General features: G+C 42.5%; 1 protein-coding gene across 6 annotated transcripts in view; it reads left to right on the top strand.

The window, feature by feature from the left end:
* UBR4 (ubiquitin protein ligase E3 component n-recognin 4) overlaps nucleotides 1–17,824 on the top strand; it is a 78,007-nt gene that overhangs the window by 55,278 nt on the left and 4,905 nt on the right. For all 6 annotated transcript variants that reach the window (XM_040533955.1, XM_040533956.1, XM_040533957.1 and 3 more), the window contains 23 exons: nucleotides 299–426; nucleotides 599–728; nucleotides 1,233–1,390; nucleotides 1,999–2,108; nucleotides 2,635–2,776; nucleotides 3,605–3,686; nucleotides 4,634–4,807; nucleotides 5,236–5,357; nucleotides 5,745–5,942; nucleotides 6,068–6,148; nucleotides 8,510–8,597; nucleotides 8,997–9,124; nucleotides 9,550–9,657; nucleotides 9,855–9,974; nucleotides 10,701–10,891; nucleotides 11,227–11,400; nucleotides 11,922–12,021; nucleotides 12,471–12,689; nucleotides 12,958–13,071; nucleotides 13,379–13,521; nucleotides 13,828–13,953; nucleotides 14,802–14,996; nucleotides 16,864–17,088. In XM_040533955.1, the coding sequence (XP_040389889.1) occupies nucleotides 299–426; nucleotides 599–728; nucleotides 1,233–1,390; nucleotides 1,999–2,108; nucleotides 2,635–2,776; nucleotides 3,605–3,686; nucleotides 4,634–4,807; nucleotides 5,236–5,357; nucleotides 5,745–5,942; nucleotides 6,068–6,148; nucleotides 8,510–8,597; nucleotides 8,997–9,124; nucleotides 9,550–9,657; nucleotides 9,855–9,974; nucleotides 10,701–10,891; nucleotides 11,227–11,400; nucleotides 11,922–12,021; nucleotides 12,471–12,689; nucleotides 12,958–13,071; nucleotides 13,379–13,521; nucleotides 13,828–13,953; nucleotides 14,802–14,996; nucleotides 16,864–17,088 (3,256 nt within the window). The remainder of the gene's footprint in view (nucleotides 1–298; nucleotides 427–598; nucleotides 729–1,232; nucleotides 1,391–1,998; nucleotides 2,109–2,634; nucleotides 2,777–3,604; nucleotides 3,687–4,633; nucleotides 4,808–5,235; nucleotides 5,358–5,744; nucleotides 5,943–6,067; nucleotides 6,149–8,509; nucleotides 8,598–8,996; nucleotides 9,125–9,549; nucleotides 9,658–9,854; nucleotides 9,975–10,700; nucleotides 10,892–11,226; nucleotides 11,401–11,921; nucleotides 12,022–12,470; nucleotides 12,690–12,957; nucleotides 13,072–13,378; nucleotides 13,522–13,827; nucleotides 13,954–14,801; nucleotides 14,997–16,863; nucleotides 17,089–17,824) is intronic.

Here is a 17,824-nt window from a genome sequence, read left to right on the forward strand (position 1 = left end):
GAAGGGGAGTGAGCACCAGATAGCTTTGTCTCTGGGTTATTGAAGCAGGAGTGCTGAGAAATAGAAAAGTGGAGGTGTAAAGGGATGGGTAACTCTATGCTAGCCAAAACAGGACACACTGCTGTTTTTCTAGTATTAGAAAAAAAAATCGTTTTCCATCCATGGCTCTATGTGATAGCTTTGATTGAGAATATGAGGTCTTACCTAATTCTAAGCACTTTCGATGTGCTGTACAGAGCTGTGGAAGGTGTCCCACGAGCAGATCTTAGCGGCATGAACACTTACATCTGTCTTTCAGCTCTCAGCCTGTTTCTGATGGCAGTGAACATTAAGACTCCAGTGGTTGTTGAAAACATCACCCTCATGTGCCTGCGCATTCTTCAAAAGCTGATCAAACCACCTGCTCCAACCAGCAAGAAAAACAAGGTATCACCTTAGATGCTGAGCAAAGCATCTGGAAATGATCTGATTAAAGTCTGGCACGCCCATCTCAGTGATGAACAGCTTTGTGAGGAATCTAGGGCTTGCTTTTCTGGTCACAGGAAAGAGGACAGGCTGTGGTCTTCTTGAGAATTATAGAGCTTTTTTTGTTTATAAGGATGTGCCTGTGGATGCTCTCACCACGGTGAAGCCTTACAGCAATGAAATCCATGCACAAGCTCAGCTGTGGCTCAAGAGGGACCCCAAAGCATCATACGAAGCTTGGAAAAAGTGCCTCCCTGCCAGAGGTAGTTCTGTGTTATTAACTTTGTGCAATTTTGTGAAAGAACATGTATGTCCTTCCAAGTTTAATAAGGAATATAGTTCCATAGAGTTGTGTTGGTTTCTGTCCCTCTGATACCATCTTCACACTTAACTGTATAGTCCATAGAGATTGCGGTACTGACCTTTCTGGGCTGTGTAGCTCAAACCCTGAGCAGAAAATGCATTGTGCCCGCAGATAATCAGCGGAATATCAAAAATGAAACTTGCTGTTTATCTAAAATGATACCAGCCGACTGAAAAGTTAACTGAATATGCTGAGAGGCTGGGGGAATTTGCACCTGGCTTGGAAGTGAGCATAGCTCCACACAGAAGTGAAAATGGCAGCAGAAATAAATGAGAAGCTGCTCAGCATCTCAGCTGGAATTTGGAGTATTGCAGTATGAAGAATATAAAAAAAATAATAAAATATAATGTCAGTTTGCTCTTAATAGTTGCAGGCAGTTCTTGAGCTGTGTTCAGTATTGCAGGTATAGATGCCAATGGGAAATCTCCTAGCAAAGCAGAGCTCCACCAGCTCTATTTGTCAGAAAAATATGTCTGGAAATGGAAACAGTTCATGAGTCGCCGTGGGAAGAGAACTTGTCCTCTGGATCTCAAGCTGGGACACAACAATTGGCTGCGCCAGGTAAATGTGTGTGGAAGTTCCCGTGTGATGCACTGGCCTGTCAGTTCCATAGGGCAGAGTTTGACCATCAGAGAACATTGGTAGTTTGCCATATTTTGTGCACTTTGCGCATGATATGAACGGTGATATGTGGGGAGACTATAAGTGAGATAGGTTTGCAGCTTTGTTCCACAAAAATGCTGTTGATGAACATTAATCCAGTAATCTGCATGTTTTTAAATCTCTGAGCCTTTAATTGCCACTGAGCGTTACCTGTCCAGTAGCTGCATTTTGACTGCTGAATTTTCATGGGTCCTGTGCAAAGTCTTTCCTTCCTTTGTATGTGGATTAGTGTGTTACCTACCTAGTGCATTGTTTAATCAATGCATTATCAATGCACATTGTTTAATCAATGTGTTAATTGTTTAACATCAAATGTTTAAACATTTTGATGGAGAACAAAGTAGACGTTCTCACAGGATCAGGTCTTCAGAAGAACAAGAGAACGTTGCCTCTCGGTGTCTCTAGGACACCAAACTGTCCAAATGTCTGCTGTGTCTCTTTAGAAAAGTATCACTGGTTTATCTCTGCACAGCAGATGATACCATATTTTAATGCTCTTGCCATAGGTGCTTTTTACTCCAGCCACTCAAGCTGCAAGGCAGGCTGCGTGTACTATTGTGGAAGCTCTGGCTACCATTCCCAGCCGTAAACAACAGGTCCTTGATCTTCTTACAAGGTATTTCCATGATGCCACCCTTGGCAGCTCCAGGGCTATTTTTCTAATTCCCATGAGAACCATTCCCTTCTCCCAGTTTTTATCACCCCTCTCCTTGTTATACTTCTGGTTCACATGTCCTTTTTGGGCTGGATTCTTAAACTTAATTAGCTGGGATGGTACTGTTTAAATGGGACTTTTTTTTTCTTTTCTGCCTGGCAGTGTGTATTTTCTAGAGACAAGCAGAGGGCGTTCAGCTGTGTGGACAACATTTTCTCTGCCTCTTAGACAACAAAATAATAGGGAGAACTCTCTTCTAAGTACTGTGACATAACCTAGTGCAACTGATGCTATTAGCACAGCTGGTCACCTCCTTGTTGGGACAAAGTATCATTTTATCAGTAACTAATGGATAATGGTAATGGCTAGGAAAGACAAAGAATGAGGATAGATTTCTGGAGCCTTTTTCCATTTTTTCTTCTGCAGTGTCCTTAAGCTGTGAATGCAGCTTGTGAAGTGGTTGTCAGTTTGTGTTTCTCTTTACTAGCTACCTGGATGAGCTGAGCATTGCTGGTGAATGTGCTGCCGAGTACCTGGCATTGTATCAGAAACTCATCAAACCTGCCCACTGGAAGGTCTACCTGGCAGCCAGAGGAGTTCTGCCATATATTGGCAGCCTCATCACTAAGGTACGGACTTGTATGAAGGTACTAAGTAACAGCAGAAAACTTGTCCCTGACCTGTCGGTTGATTTGTCTTCTGTGCTTTGAAATCTTCATCTCTTTGTTCAGTTGCTGACCCTTGCCAGGTTTGTGAAGTTCATACTTCTTGTTCTGTCATCTCTGAACAGAAACAGCTACAGTGGTTTTAGTCCAGCAGTAGCGGGCCTCTGTGTAAACTGACTTCCACACTGACTTGCACACGTTAATTAACTGCTCAGTGGGCAGCTGTGCTGAGGGGTATAAATATTGCTGCACTGACTTGGCACCAGGTTCAAACGGGAAGCTGTCTTAGGTGCCAGACTGGACTCAGAAAGCCCTTAATGACAAGGGAGGATTAGGTGTGCTACCATTCCTTGAGTTTGAATTACGGCCTGTTGGAGAAGAAATGCATTTAAGCTGCAGTCTTCAAAGTTAGGTCTCAACGGTTTACTGGTGAGAAGAAGCTGTTGGGTGCTGATCCCAGCTGCCCTCCAAAGAGGGAGACACCTTCCAGCGTTAATGGTGGCCTTAAGTCCATCATGGAGGGCCACTAGAGCAAAGCAGTGATAACAGCGACGAGGTAGTTGTAGAGATAATATAAAAGGAGGATGTTTGGGTCAATTTTCCTCTCTTCTCCCTTTTCTCTTCACTGCTGCACTGCAGTCCTGGTTTCTCTGTGGTTGGCTCTGTTTCTTTGCTATGCTCCTTTGCACCCTGCGGGTCAGCGTGTTAGGTTGCAGCGTGTTAAATGCTCACCAGCTAGTTACTATTGGCTTTTCAGTTTGTTGTCCTAATAGGCGTGTTAATTATTTTCAGGAAATAGCTCGTTTGCTTGCCTTGGAGGAAGCAACACTCAGCACTGATTTGCAGCAAGGATATGCATTGAAGAGTCTCACAGGTATTTGGTGGCATCAGTGCAAGTCACGAAGTAGGATTAGAGATGGGGGTGATTGTTCTTCTATAACAGCATGTAGCAGAATTTCAGAGAAGTGATTCAATGTTTTGCAATTGTTAACATTGGATTTTTGCTATCCGTTTAACATTCAGTCCCTAAATAGATTTTTCCATAGCTTTTGTGGTCAGTTTTAGTATTCAGTTACCTATTTCAAATGTGGTAATGTATCATAAGCAAACTTTGCATATCACTTTCCTTCTCCATTTATTGATGATATTTACTGAACAGTATAATTCCTGGTGATTGGTTGTTTCTCACTGTATGGTAGCTTTTTTTAATCTTCTGGGGCATGCTTTTTTTCCAAAAACTTATTTGAAATGGGAGTACATCATATTAACTGGGTTGCTCTTTTTCATATTCTCTTCCACATTCTTCAAAAATCGGTGGACTAATTCATAAGGCCTGGATTCTTGCCAGAAAAAGCATGTTGATAAATGTTATGGCAAAGAATCCAATTGTCTGTTGATTCTTTACTTTGTTATAGGATCAACGAATATGGTGATGAAACTGATGAGTCACATCATCAGAGCTAGCTTAAATATTTGAAGTGGAGCAGTCATTTGCTTTCGAAGTATCTTAGGACAGAAAAATGTCAGAAAGTACAGACTTTTATATCAAGCACTTACATTAGTTCATTTTAGCTTTTCCTCATTCCCTCACCATGTTCCTATATGGTATTTATAAGCAGCGCTTGCAGGCCAGGGTTTTTCCTCCAACTGTTCAGTTCATAGATATGAGCTTTAAACCACAGACTGACAACTGGAGTCAAAACAAGCCATTTCATTGTGCTGCTTTTGTGCTGTTGTGCCCTATTTGCAGGCCATGTGAAATTTAGAGCTAACAAATCAAACACTCTCCCCTACTTCCTTGAATATCTCACTGCTTTATAGGTCTTCTCTCTTCCTTTGTGGAGGTGGAATCCATCAAACGACACTTCAAAAGCCGCCTGGTGGGTACAGTCCTAAATGGTTACCTGTGTTTGAGGAAGCTAGTGGTACAGAGAACAAAACTGATTGATGAAACTCAGGACATGCTGCTGGAGATGCTGGAAGATATGACAACAGGTAAAGCCACGTTGGTTCCATAAATCCAAACTCTGGGTCAACCAAGATGAAAAAGCAAATAGCTACAGCCACATAGAGAACGTCTTACTAAAAGGCCACTGTAGTGAGGTGGGTTTTTTATGGCTTGGACCTTATAATATTTCCTTTTGGCACAGAAATGGTAAATAACATTCCTGGAGTTGTCTCCTACCTTCCAAGAATTTAAGCCGCCTCTTATTTATGGGATTGTTTTCCTGCAGCCCAAGCATGTAAAGAGGGTTGTTTCCTACTAAACATACCAATAAATAGCTTTTAATCTTTTGGGAATGTAAAAGAAGGCAGTAGAGTATTGTGATTATTGCATATGCATTTATTGTGTATGTTGAGTTAAAAATGGAATTCATCAAACTGACTCTTGTGTCTCTTTTAATACTCCTGTTCCTCGGCAGGCACAGAATCTGAAACCAAAGCATTTATGGCTGTGTGTATAGAGACTGCAAAACGTTACAGCCTTGATGACTACAGGACTCCAGTTTTCATCTTTGAGAGACTGTGCAGTATTATCTATCCTGTAAGTATACAGATAGCTGCAGCATAACCTATAAAATCAGACTTGCTTGTATATTGTCAAAAAATAATAGTCTGCAATATTGATTTCATTAGAGCCAATATAGAACTGTAGTAATACACTGTCCCATTTTGGGGTTAATACTGAGGTTTCCTGCTGTGGTGTGCTCTGCGCAAAGAAATTAGAACCGGTAGTATTCCTTCATGTTAAGGAATTTGCTTATTAAGTGATATTAGATGTTCTGTAAAGTTCTGTGTGGCAATGTAAAACAGGATGCACTAGTGATGAAAGTACTTAAGGTTCAGGGACATCTTGTCACTGCTAACACGACAGCGCAGGAATTTGGCTAGGGGAAAATTTATTTACTCTGCCTCTTCTGCTGTTCTTCAGGAAGAGAATGAAGTGACTGAGTTCTTTGTAACGCTGGAGAAAGATCCCCAGCAGGAAGACTTCTTGCAGGGCAGAATGCCAGGAAATCCCTATAGCAGTAATGAGCCTGGCATTGGGCCACTCATGAGGGACATCAAGAACAAAATCTGTCAGGACTGTGACCTGGTAGCTCTGCTGGAGGATGACAGTGGAATGGAGGTGAGACTGCACGAGTGTGATTTCTTGCACAGATGAGTGGGAACTCCATTTCTAGGCAGTCGATGATTGCTAACACAGCGATGCAACGTGAGCTTGTTCAGCACTTCTTATTTCTTCACTTTCAGCTTCTAGTGAACAATAAGATCATCAGTTTGGATCTGCCTGTGGCCGAGGTCTACAAGAAGGTGTGGTGTCCTACTAATGAGGTATCTATTATCTTTATATAAGTATATGTTAAACAGCACAAAGCACCTGTCATTTATATTAAAATACATATATTCACAGGAGTCAGGATTTATTTCTTGATGTATAATTTCTTCATATAATTGCTCAGCACCTTTTTGTGCTCCTTTAGGATAGACTGTTAGTCAATTCTGCAGTGTTAAGTGATTTAAAAGCACGTAATGCTGACCCAGGTGAGCGTATTGAACTTGCCCGTGTAGTATACCAGATATCTGACCTTCCTTCTTGAGTAAGTTTTTTACTTTCTGTTAGGTAAAGGACTGAACTTTGTGTCACTGCCTTTCAAAGCACATTTCGTGCTCCATATACGTCTGGCAGTTTACTGCATGTGTGCAGACTGAAACACCAGATCGCTCCATCTGTCCGCACTTCCGAGATGAACCCAAATTACTTAGGCAAAGAGAGCATCTAACGTATCTCCGTGTTGCTTTGCACTTCAGCTCTTGTGCTTTTCATGCAGGGATCTTCAAAAAACTGACAGATTCCCTCCTCCTAGTTCGCTCTTAGTAGTGGATATTGCCTGTTTTTCAGATAAAAGAAAGGGTCACACAAATCTTAAGGGACTAGTCCACCATGTCATAGTAGGCTTGTTCCTGAGATGTGCATAGTCAAGAACAAGCTCTTCCCTTCCTTGTCTTGTGGTCACCAAAATAAACTCCTGCTGAAGAGGAGTCCACCAGGGTAATTCTTGCCTGTTAAGAATACGTTCTTTAGAGGCACTGCTAGTAGTACGTGAGATCATAAAAAAGGCAGGTTTGTCCAATGTTCTTATTCATTCCTCATTTACTCTTGGATTGCTGTCACCTTTGACTGAAACCTTGGTAGTTCTCAATGGCTGAACGTGAACTGTTTGAGTTTTCTATGCTTGTGGGGAAGAATTCAGATAAACTGCCTGTTTTCAGTAAATTGTTATGATGTGGGGAATGGTTCTGATCAAATTTCGTTTAAGTAAAAAAAAAAATCACTTCTGTGCTGCAAAATCAAGCCCAAAGCTAGGAGTGGTAACTTTTTGGTAAGGTATCAACTTGAATAAGGAAGTGAGATGCAGGTCTCAAACTGTAAAGTCTTATTTGAACCCTGATTGAGGCCCCAGGGGAAATGGAAGCGTGGCACATGCTGCCCCAGCCTACGTGCCCGCTTCAAGTGGGGAGCTGCAATGCCTATGAGACACAGAGCGGTACCCGACATGCTGCTCTCCCGAGATGCAGTGCTGGCGGGGAAAGGCAGTTTGCTCAGCATTACTGTCACTGTGCAGCTTTCATCTGTCTTCCTTTGTGAGCACCTCTGCAAAGCACTTCTGGAGTGGCAGCACACGTTCCCTAGGAAATAGACAGGCTAACAAGAAAGCAACCTCAGGCCCCTTTTTGTTTCCCTTGTCTCTCACTGGCTTTTTTTTGTTGATCTGCCACTTTACCAGGGCCCCTGTGGTGTTAATTGCCGGTCTCTAGCATGGCCTTTGAGCAGATCTTCCCCCCGGGACTTTCCCTGTGCTTATATATTTGCTGTGACATTAAGCACTGCTTATTCCATATTAGGCTTAGCGTGCTCTCTGACAGGTTTTCTCTCGCAAGGTCTCCTGCTCCCAAATCTGGGATTTTTCTTTTCTGCTTTTTATTCAGACCTATGGATTAAAATGGAAAGTTCAGTGATATGCAGTCCATATTTCCAGCTTGAAATGCATCTGGAAAATTAGCACTTTCCCAGGGTGAAAGCACAGCTGGCCCTTTGGCGGGTTTGGCTGTATCATTGTAGTTAATATACTGTCTTACTGAAAGCTCATTAAATTAGCTTTTACTCCTCCTCTTCTATTTTCCATCACTGCAGATTTAATCTGTTTGAAAGCAGTTATCCAATTAGCCTCTCTTGCTTCATTTACTGGGCTGTGCCCGCCCCCTGTATTTTCCAGGTATGTTGTGGAATACCTTTGGAGGAAAAAGTTGCTGTGAAAAGCAGTTTCTCTAGAGCTGAATACACGATTTGCTTGGCTACATCTTTCACTGGTGCTAAAGGAGGAGATAACTATTGGAGGAGATATATGGAGGAAGAGTCTGATTGTTACCAGACTGTCCATCTACCTGGCAATGCCAGGAAAAGCTGGACAGACCCATAGATGATTTATTGAGGTTTTTGCAGATGATGGCTTGACTGGTTTTTTTGTTTGTTTTTAATTCATCTCAGTGAGGCAAGAATGATGAGGGAGTGAAAGTTTTCTCCATGTTATCATCTGCAGTCCAAACACTGTGGTCAAGTGTCTGCTGCTGTAAAGGACTTGTAAATGTGTGTCCACAGAAGCATAGTTAATAAAATGCTCTCCTTTCTTGCAGGGGGAACCAATGAGGATCATTTACCGCATGCGAGGTTTACTAGGAGATGCAACTGAGGAATTCATTGAGTCTCTCGACTCCACTACTGGTAATGCACTTGTCTCCTGAAAGCTGGGATTAGATTTGAAATCTGAAGTTTGCTGCAGAGCAATGACACTATTATCCTTACAGCAGCAGGCTTAAAGTTGATTGATGTTTCTTTTGCTACATTTACCTGCTTCACCTAGAGTGGAGAAGGATTTTAACAATTCTTTAAGTCTGTACTTTAAATTTGAACACTTGCATGGCACATGACTGTTCTGCCTGGCTCTCCTTCATGTTCCTGCTCATAATTCTTTTCAAATTCGACAGTTGATGTAACTTGAACTGCTGGTAAACGTGCCCTACTATGCGCTCCATTTTTGCCTTGCTGCTTTATTCCCTACGGGCTCCGTGAGCTTGCCAAACTGTGACAGCTTCCTCTCTTCATGATCTGTCTGTCCCGTAGATGAAGAGGAGGATGAGGAAGAAGTTTACAAGATGGCAGGTGTCATGGCCCAGTGTGGAGGCTTAGAGTGTATGCTCAACAGGCTGACTGGAATTAAGGACTTCAAACAAGGCCGGCACCTCTTAACTGTGAGTCTCAGTTTCTGTTCTCTGGGGTCAGGAGATACGTGATAGAAAATTCCACAAGCATCAGTGAAGTTTCTACTTTTAGTTGTCTGCCTTGTGTTGCAGATTAAGTGTTGGAGCAGATTCACTAATTTACTAGCAACTGAGAAACTCCTCCTTTCCCCCTCGCATTCCTTTTGGTTAACAATTCTTTGCAAAGACTTTGAAGTGTGTAGAATTTGGTAAGGCTAAATCCTACCTTGCTAGAGTTGTTGTTTTCTGCCTTGGCCTTACTTGAAAGCCAGAGCTGTCTAATAGCGGTGTAATAGTCTGGCTTGTATTTTACTCTAGAAATCTAGAAACTATGTTGTCAGGTGCTTTTAGTTTCAGCAAAATCCTGGTACTCATTTTGAAGGTACCATAAAGAATGCATTCTCTGTGTTTTGTAGGTGCTATTAAAACTGTTTAGTTACTGTGTGAAGGTGAAAATAAATCGTCAACAGTTGGTCAAGCCGGAGATGAACACTTTGAACGTCATGCTGGGAACTCTTAACTTGGTAAGGACAACATGGAGTTCCATGAATTGTTTTGCATGGAATCCAGTGAATTTACCTCTGACTGTCATGTTTATTTAGGACAACTACAAGACATCTTAAATATTGCTGGACTGGCGCTGCAAATAATGTGTTAGCCGTTCCTTACCTGGAAGTAAGTGGAAGTGTGTGTTACAATAAACTGCTGCTGTCTTCTCCAGGCTCTGGTGGCTGAGCAGGAAAGTAAGGACAGCGGAGGAGCGGCTGTGGCAGAACAAGTGCTTAGTATAATGGAGATTATACTGGATGAGTCCAATGCAGAGCCTCTGAGTGAGGACAAGGTGAGTGCCTGGGGCTCGATGCGCAAATGGAAATGCTGACTGGGATTCAAGGCTTGCAAGCACCTTATTACAGTGATGCTGAGCTTCAGGAGCTGTAGCGGTGTGCTAAATGGGAGTCTAACCCTTATTATGCTTGCTGGCGTGTCTTAGCAGGCCTTGAAGGCAGGGCAAGAGGAGTGCCCTGAATCAAAAGCGCTGCAAGACTTATTTTGGATTATGCTTGCATAGTCCAGGTGGAGGTTAGTAAGCGTTGCTTGGATCTCTCCCCTGATACTCTGGGCCACAGGGCAGTGAGAGGCAGGAAAAGACGCTGCTCTGCTTTGCTTTTGAGTGTTTTTATACTTACTGAAAACAGGGTTGTTTTTCCAGTTAATTGAGTAAGAAGTGTATCTTGAGTACACTGAGAATGAAGAGTTTCTTGCTCATCTTTTGAAACTATGGGGTTATAGGAATCTGACCTCCTTTGGGCTGGGATTATTAGACCTTTTTGACTGGAAAACGCTTTAATAGTAGGCCAAAGAAGTCAGGTGTCAGTTAGAGGAGTTTTATAGACATTCCAGAAGGAATTTGGGAATGAGGTAGCTTTTTTCTTTATCAGGCTATCTTATCAGCGTCTAGAGGTGTAATCCTTCCAAGACTGGAGTTGTCTACCAGCTGCTAGAGAGGGTTTCCTTGAAGGGTGTAGATTTATTCCTGAATATAAGTCATGCTCTTCTTCCATTGCAGGGTAACCTCCTCCTTACTGGTGACAAAGACCAGCTGGTAATGTTGCTCGATCAAATCAACAGCACTTTTGTCCGTTCCAATCTGAGTGTCTTGCAAGGCCTATTACGCATCATCCCTTATCTGTCGTTTGGGGAAATGGAGAAAATGCAGATTCTGGTTGATCGATTTAAGCCCTACTGCAACTTTGATAAGTATGTTGTCATATTTTGACTAAAAGTTTGAAATCAGATGTATTTATAAGTCTGTGTTTTTTCTCATTGAGGCTTACTTCAGTGTAACGCAAAGCTTCAGAGATTCCTGGTACATAAGCTTCATTTCCTATTTCATTTCTAATCCATTTTGGAAGAAAAAGTGTGAGCATGTTGCTTGGATAATAGGCCTTTAAAGTACATTCTGAGGTGACGGGGTCTGAATAGGTTTTCTGAGTCTGAACTGGAGTATGTATGTGCATTCAATGATAATGTAATGAGAATTACAGACAGGTTTTTGGAGAGCCTCCAAGTCACCATTTGTCCTCCCCTTTCAGGTATGATGAGGAGCACAGTGGAGATGATAAAGTTTTCTTAGACTGCTTCTGTAAAATAGCAGCAGGAATAAAAAACAACAGCAACGGCCATCAGCTGAAAGATCTCATCCTTCAGAAGGGGATTACACAGAATGCCCTCGACTACATGAAAAAGCACATTCCCAGTGCAAAGAAGTAAGAGTCACTACTTAATGTGTGTGGTGATCCTGAACACCCTTCGCTCATTTCATCGCCAAATGAAACAGTCTTCTGAGAAAGCTGTTAACAAGTCCACCTTCAGAAGCGTTTAGACTTGGCACAGCTGTGATGCAAAGGGTCCAGTGGCACAGTGCTACTGTGGGGATAAGCTAAAAAGCCTGTAATCATCCCACGTTACCCATCTAAGCTGGTTTCTTGGATATTATGATGCATGTATTTTCTGCCTGTTCCTTACCTATGACACCGAAACAGAGCTTTTGCTGTTGATGGCCAGCTCACAAACAAAACAAATCCCAAGGCTGTGAGTTGATGCTCTGGCTAACAGCATGCACACCATAGAAGTGGGAGTGTGAATCTCATTTCATTAATTAAGGGAGTAGGGACACGGGGAAGGGTGATTGTCTTGCCTGCAGCCTATGCTCTGCAAACTATGTGGCTAAGGGCCTTCTCAGAATGGGTGACTGCCCTTCAGCTGCTGCCTCCTGTTTTCTGTGCAGTTTGGATGCAGACATATGGAAGAAATTCTTATCTCGACCTGCGCTTCCTTTTATCCTGCGCCTGCTCCGAGGACTTGCCACGCAGCACCCTGCTACACAGGTAAGGGGACCATCTTGAAAGCCGAGCAGGACTTGGCTGGCTTGGTACGCTGCTTTTGTGGTCGTAGCTAAGCAGATGTTTCTCCGATAGTTGATTCTACACTGTTTTTGTTCCGCTTGGAGAGGCTCAGCAGCTTCAGGTAATTTAAGACTGTGAGCTGTGTAGTATTGATAGGCTTCTCAGGGCCTGAGGGCTATTTTGAGAATGCTGTCTCTCCAGTATCTTAGTAGTGGCTGGTGTAGAGGCAAGTTGTCCTAGTCTTGTGTGCAGTTTTAAGGCCCAAGGTCTGCAATGGAGAAACATTAAAGAACAAATTTAGATGCTGTCATTGGCACAAATTGTTCTAGATCAGTGCTTCTGTTCAGTTGTGGTGGGTGGCATCAGAGGGAAGAGTTAATGTGTTGTGTGCCCTTTTTCTGAAGAAGGTGCTGTGTTTCAATCTCTGCTAGGTGCTAATAGGTACAGACTCCATCACCAACCTGCACAAGCTGGAGCAGGTGTCTAGTGATGAAGGGATTGGGACGTTAGCAGAGAATCTTCTGGAGGCACTGAGGGAACATCCGGAGGTGAATAAGAAAATCGATGCTGCCCGGAAGGAGACACGTGCAGAGAAGAAGCGTATGGCCATGGCAATGAGACAGAAGGCCCTGGGCACTCTGGGAATGACGGTAATGTCTGTTTGTGCTGACAGCAGGCTATTAATCTATCGATCTTTTATTTCTGTCCAGCTAAAAATGACACACAGGGAATTGTGTAAAATGATTTACTGACAAATATTGTGGAGCTCAAGCGTACAGTTTGCCTGGTGCTGCTAGGAGAGTAAATATAGTTGCTAGTAGAAGGCTGGGAAATGGGTTGGGCATTCCTATTACAATGGTGAGGATGATGCTGTTCATTATTGTCTTTTTAACTTGCTCGAGTTGTTTTCTTTTTCAGACAAATGAGAAGGGTCAGGTAGTGACCAAGACTGCACTGCTTAAACAGATGGAAGAACTTATAGAAGAACCAGGTCTGACTTGCTGCATCTGCCGGGAAGGATACAAGTTTCAGGTAGTGTGTGATACGTTTGCAAAGCCCTCTCACCAACCTGTGGGAACTTGCTAGTGTCCAGTTACACAAGTCTTGGTGCATTAGCTCTGGGAGGTCAAGAAATCCTAGGTTTGGTTCTTGGAATCAATAACTGCAGAGGTGGGTGGGACATGGAAGTGTGGTTCCACTGAAAACTGGAAAAAATTACTCAATGTAATTTTGAGGTAAGGACTGAGATAGATGAAATACTTTGCAGTGTCAGAATGGCACGAAGTGTGAACTGTTACAGATGTGAATGATCTCTAACATAACCATTGTGTCATTGCAGGCTACAAAGGTCCTAGGTATTTATACTTTCACCAAACGTGTTGCACTAGAAGAGTTTGAGAACAAGCCCCGAAAACAACAGGGGTACAGCACAGTCTCTCATTTCAACATTGTCCATTATGACTGTCACCTCGCGGCTGTACGGTACGTTCTGATCACCAGCAGGATAGTGGTGGTTGTTACTTTCCAGGGTGTCTTGTGGGCATGGCACCTGGCGTTCTAGCTCAGAATGGGTTTGCCTATGAGTTGGTCGCTATGTAGCCTGCAGACAGCCGTGGGCTTCTCTGTTGTGGCCTGCTTTAATGTGCCAAATGGAAGTCAAGACTGGACACTTAAAACTGAAGTTCATAGTTTCAAGGAGCTATGAAATTGCCAAGCTTTAGATAGTTTCCTAGAAAAAAGCTTGTGTACTTCTAACTTGCCTGGGTATGGCTTGCTTTCTCAATGCAGACTCGCTCGTGGCCGTGAAGAGTGGGAGAGTGCAGCCCTACAAAACGCCAACACCAAGTGTAACGGGCTCCTGCCGGTCTGGGGACCTCATGTGCCAGAGTCTGCTTTTGCTACTTGCTTAGCGCGGTGAGTAGAAGTCGGTACTTCTCAAGCTGTTTTGCATTTGGGTTAGGTGAGACGTTAGGTTACCACAGAGGCACATAAATTTCAAACTATCAAAGCAAAGATGGCAGCTAAATCTTAGAAACCCTGAGTCATTTCAAGTTACACCATTAAGGGACCCAAGCTAGAGAGCATCTCCTAAAAAAGAATAGGTGTCTTTCTGTTTCTTGGCTTTGTATTGATGTGTAACCTGATAAATTCATTACCTCTTGAGCCGCATGTCACTCCTGCATACATGCCGCGTGCATCTTCAGGAGTGTTAATTCATTTGCAGCCCAGTGACCCCTGTTTTATAGAAGAAACGTATCTGACAGCAACAGATTCCTTTCTGTAGCTTTCTAAACCTCTTGATGTTAATGAGTTGCAATAACCTGACCACTTACCTAGAGCACAACGAGATTGTTCATCCTGTTGTCCATATTCTGCATCACCTTGTGTAGAACTTGTACAGTCATGTTAGAAATTAGGAGTAGTAATATCTCAAATGCATTTCAACCAAGGAGCTGTATTCCAAGCCCTGGACGTGGGAAAATAATATTGATGTGTGTATATATGCAGATGGAATTAGCTTTGCCAGATATGCAGATGGAATTAGCTTTGCCAGAGTAAGGTTTCTTTTTTGTCAGACTCCCTTTGGGGAGGTTAATCAAAGGCAGCAGTGTGTGCATTTTTGTATCCTGTTTGTCCTTTAAAGCTTTGCTATAAGATACTGATCAGATTCTGTGTTCTGACTTATTTGCAATATGGAAGAAGAAACTTGTTAGAGTTTGTAAAAGGTTTTTAATAAAGTAACACTTACTGCTGTTTTTCAGACACAACACGTACCTCCAAGAATGCACAGGGCAGCGGGAACCCACCTACCAGCTCAATGTCCATGATATTAAACTGTTATTTCTCCGGTTTGCAATGGAGCAATCATTCAGCGTAGATACTGGAGGAGGAGGAAGGGAGAGCAACATACACCTCATTCCGTACATAATCCACACGGTGCTCTATGTCCTCAACACGTCAGTATCTTTTAGTAGCAACCTCTTCCTTCCAATCTTAGTTTTGGAAAAGGCTATAAAAGGGAAGCAGTCTGGGCTTTGTACGTGTATGTGGTAAGAAAGGTGGGAAATCACACACAAGTTTCAGAGGGAAGCAAATTGCATATATTAAGCAGACTGTAACAGGCTTACGTTATTCAGAGTAAAGCATTGCAGCTTGTGAGCATGCTGGATAACAGGGAATCAACTGAGTAAAAGCAATTAGGACTTAGCTTCTCTTTCCATTCTAGATATAATTGTTACCTATGCGGTGAGCAAGAGTGTTATTAGATTAAAGAAACGCTGCCAGCTTAACTTTTTCTGGAGCAAACAGTGAAGAAACAATATGAAGAAGAAATTGTTGTCAGCTGAAAATAACCTTGGTATCATTTTTGTCTGACATGAACATAACCTGATTGGTTTGGGTTCCAGTTTTAACGTACTGGAATTCTCTTGTAGCATTCAGGTTTGTCAAAATGTCAAGACAATCTTAAGATTAAATTTCTTTTTACCAGTGGACAGCAGCATACAAACACTTCTGCTGAAGTGTCTCAGTAATATCTTATTTATACAAAGTGTAAGTATCTAAGTGTACAAATTATAGACACCTAAATGCTTTTGAATACATGAGCTGGTTCTGATAATACAGCATCTCATGCACAAATGTAATGCCTTTTATTTTGTAGTTAGATACTGGAAAGTAATATTAATTATATTGAGGGTATAAATGTTAAAATACATGCCTCTTAAACCAAGGTCATTCCAAATGGAGTGCAACAAAATCTCAGCTCTCTTTGCCGCCTGGAACTAATCAACATTTTGGCTCTAATACAGTTTGGCTATTGTTTTTAATATCTATAGCCAGATTCCTCTCCTATTGTTTTCTGAGTCCCCTGAGAGACAAATAAATGAAACTATTCTTTTCATCTTGTAAGTCTGCTTAGTGGCACCAGAGAACCTGCTGTGTGGCTGTTGTATAAAAATGCATTATGTAGTTTCCAAACATCACTTTTTTTTATTTTTTCTAAAGATGTGTTTGATACTAAATGTAGAAAATAAGAACTACTGGATGGCTACCAGCTGCATAATGTAGCAAATGAAAATTTCACAAAATGCTAACACCCAGACACAGCTTTATATGTTAGTGATACTGATTTATACCTCCTGATATGGAGGGCATGTGTAACTTAAAAATCAAGGGACCTACCTGGCTGGCAGACTCTTCCTGATGAAGTAGAGCAATAGGCTGTGATAAACGGCTATACATCTTTGCAAGAGTTGACAGTCGGCTCTGGGTCATCCTGACTCCTGAGGAAAGTGAAGCAGGAGAGAGGAAATAAATATAGATACAGATATTTAAAAGCTTACAGTAAATGTTATTTTCTTTGTTTTTGAAATTGGCCTGTATCTCCTCGATTGCTTTTGTAGTAGATGGAATTCCATAAATTGATCCTCAAGCCTGGCTGCAGGAGCTGCACTCACATGCTTAGCATCAGCCAGGCAGTGGTACAACGTGAACACATGGAATGGCTGGCCTGACTCTTTTTTCCCCTAACAAAAGGAAAAATAACTTGACAACAGTATTGCCCTCTAGTGGGGCAATGCCAGCTGGCCTACAAGCCTCTCTAGTACAATAGGCAGCTCCATGGAAAAGTGAGTGTGCTAGACTTGCGTGCCTTGTTGTGAGCAAACTCTCGATCAGTGGATGAATTTGGGAAAAATCTGGCAGTGCAAAGCTAGCGGTGTTTTTTCCTGTGTAGAGCTGCATAAATGCAGTACCCTAAAGCTCCTGGGAAGCTGCAAATAACATACAAGAGCCAAGAAAACTGATAAAGTTCTTGTGTTTCAGAACTCGAGCGACCTCGAGGGAGGAGAAAAACCTCCAGAGCTTCATGGAGCATCCCAAGGAGAAGTGGGTGGAGAGTGCCTATGAGGTGGATGGGCCGCATTACTACACCGTGCTGGCGCTGCACATCTTGCCCCCGGAGAAGTGGAAAGCCATGCGAGTGGAGATCCTCAAGCGACTCCTCGTTACCTCCCACACGAGAGTGGTGTCACCAGGGGGAGCCAGCAGGTCAGCCACCACCCACTGCTGCTCCGCAGCTGCCAGCTTGCTCGTGTTACTGTCACGGTAGTCAGAGCCTCACGCAGGAAGCTATGGGGAGCTGAGGAAAGGAGTGAGCGTATTTTAGAATGGCAGATATTAACCCTTTCTGAGTAGTTTTGTGCTCAGTGTTGCAGAGTTAAGGGAGGAGCATTCAGTTTAGATGATTTTTGGGGTAGATCTGTCAGTTGATCAGTGAAAGCAGTGCTTTTCCTAGGTGCATAGCTAAAAGTTAAGATGAAGAGTAAGATGCTGATTCTTCCCCACCTCCAGTAAATTGCTGTAAGCTTCTCGTGTGCTCTTTCAGGGCTGTTAGCATGCTCTGTGCTTGCCTGACCGAAAAGGCTGTTTCTGTTCTCTTTATGATCAGTGCAACAGCTTCCTAAAATAGAAATAGAAATCAAATGCCATTGCTCTCAAGAAATAAAAAAAAAAAAGAAAGAAATCAATAGCAGCTGTCATGCACTTGAGAAGTACGAGAATAAATAGCTGTGCCTGCCTGACAAAGAAAGTATTTCCAGAGAAGGAAAGGGAATTCTAGTTTCTGAAAAGATGATTTTAAATAGCTGTCGTAATTAGGAATAAATTCATTATTATTCTAAGTCATCTTAAAGGGCATTCTTATTCTGATGACGTTATGTGTTTGATAAAGTAATTACATTGTAGTTACATAAAATACAGCATGCATCAATGCTATTAGAGGCAT

This window comes from Cygnus olor, chromosome 21, assembly GCF_009769625.2.
Source record: "Cygnus olor isolate bCygOlo1 chromosome 21, bCygOlo1.pri.v2, whole genome shotgun sequence".
Lineage (NCBI taxonomy): Eukaryota > Metazoa > Chordata > Aves > Anseriformes > Anatidae > Cygnus > Cygnus olor.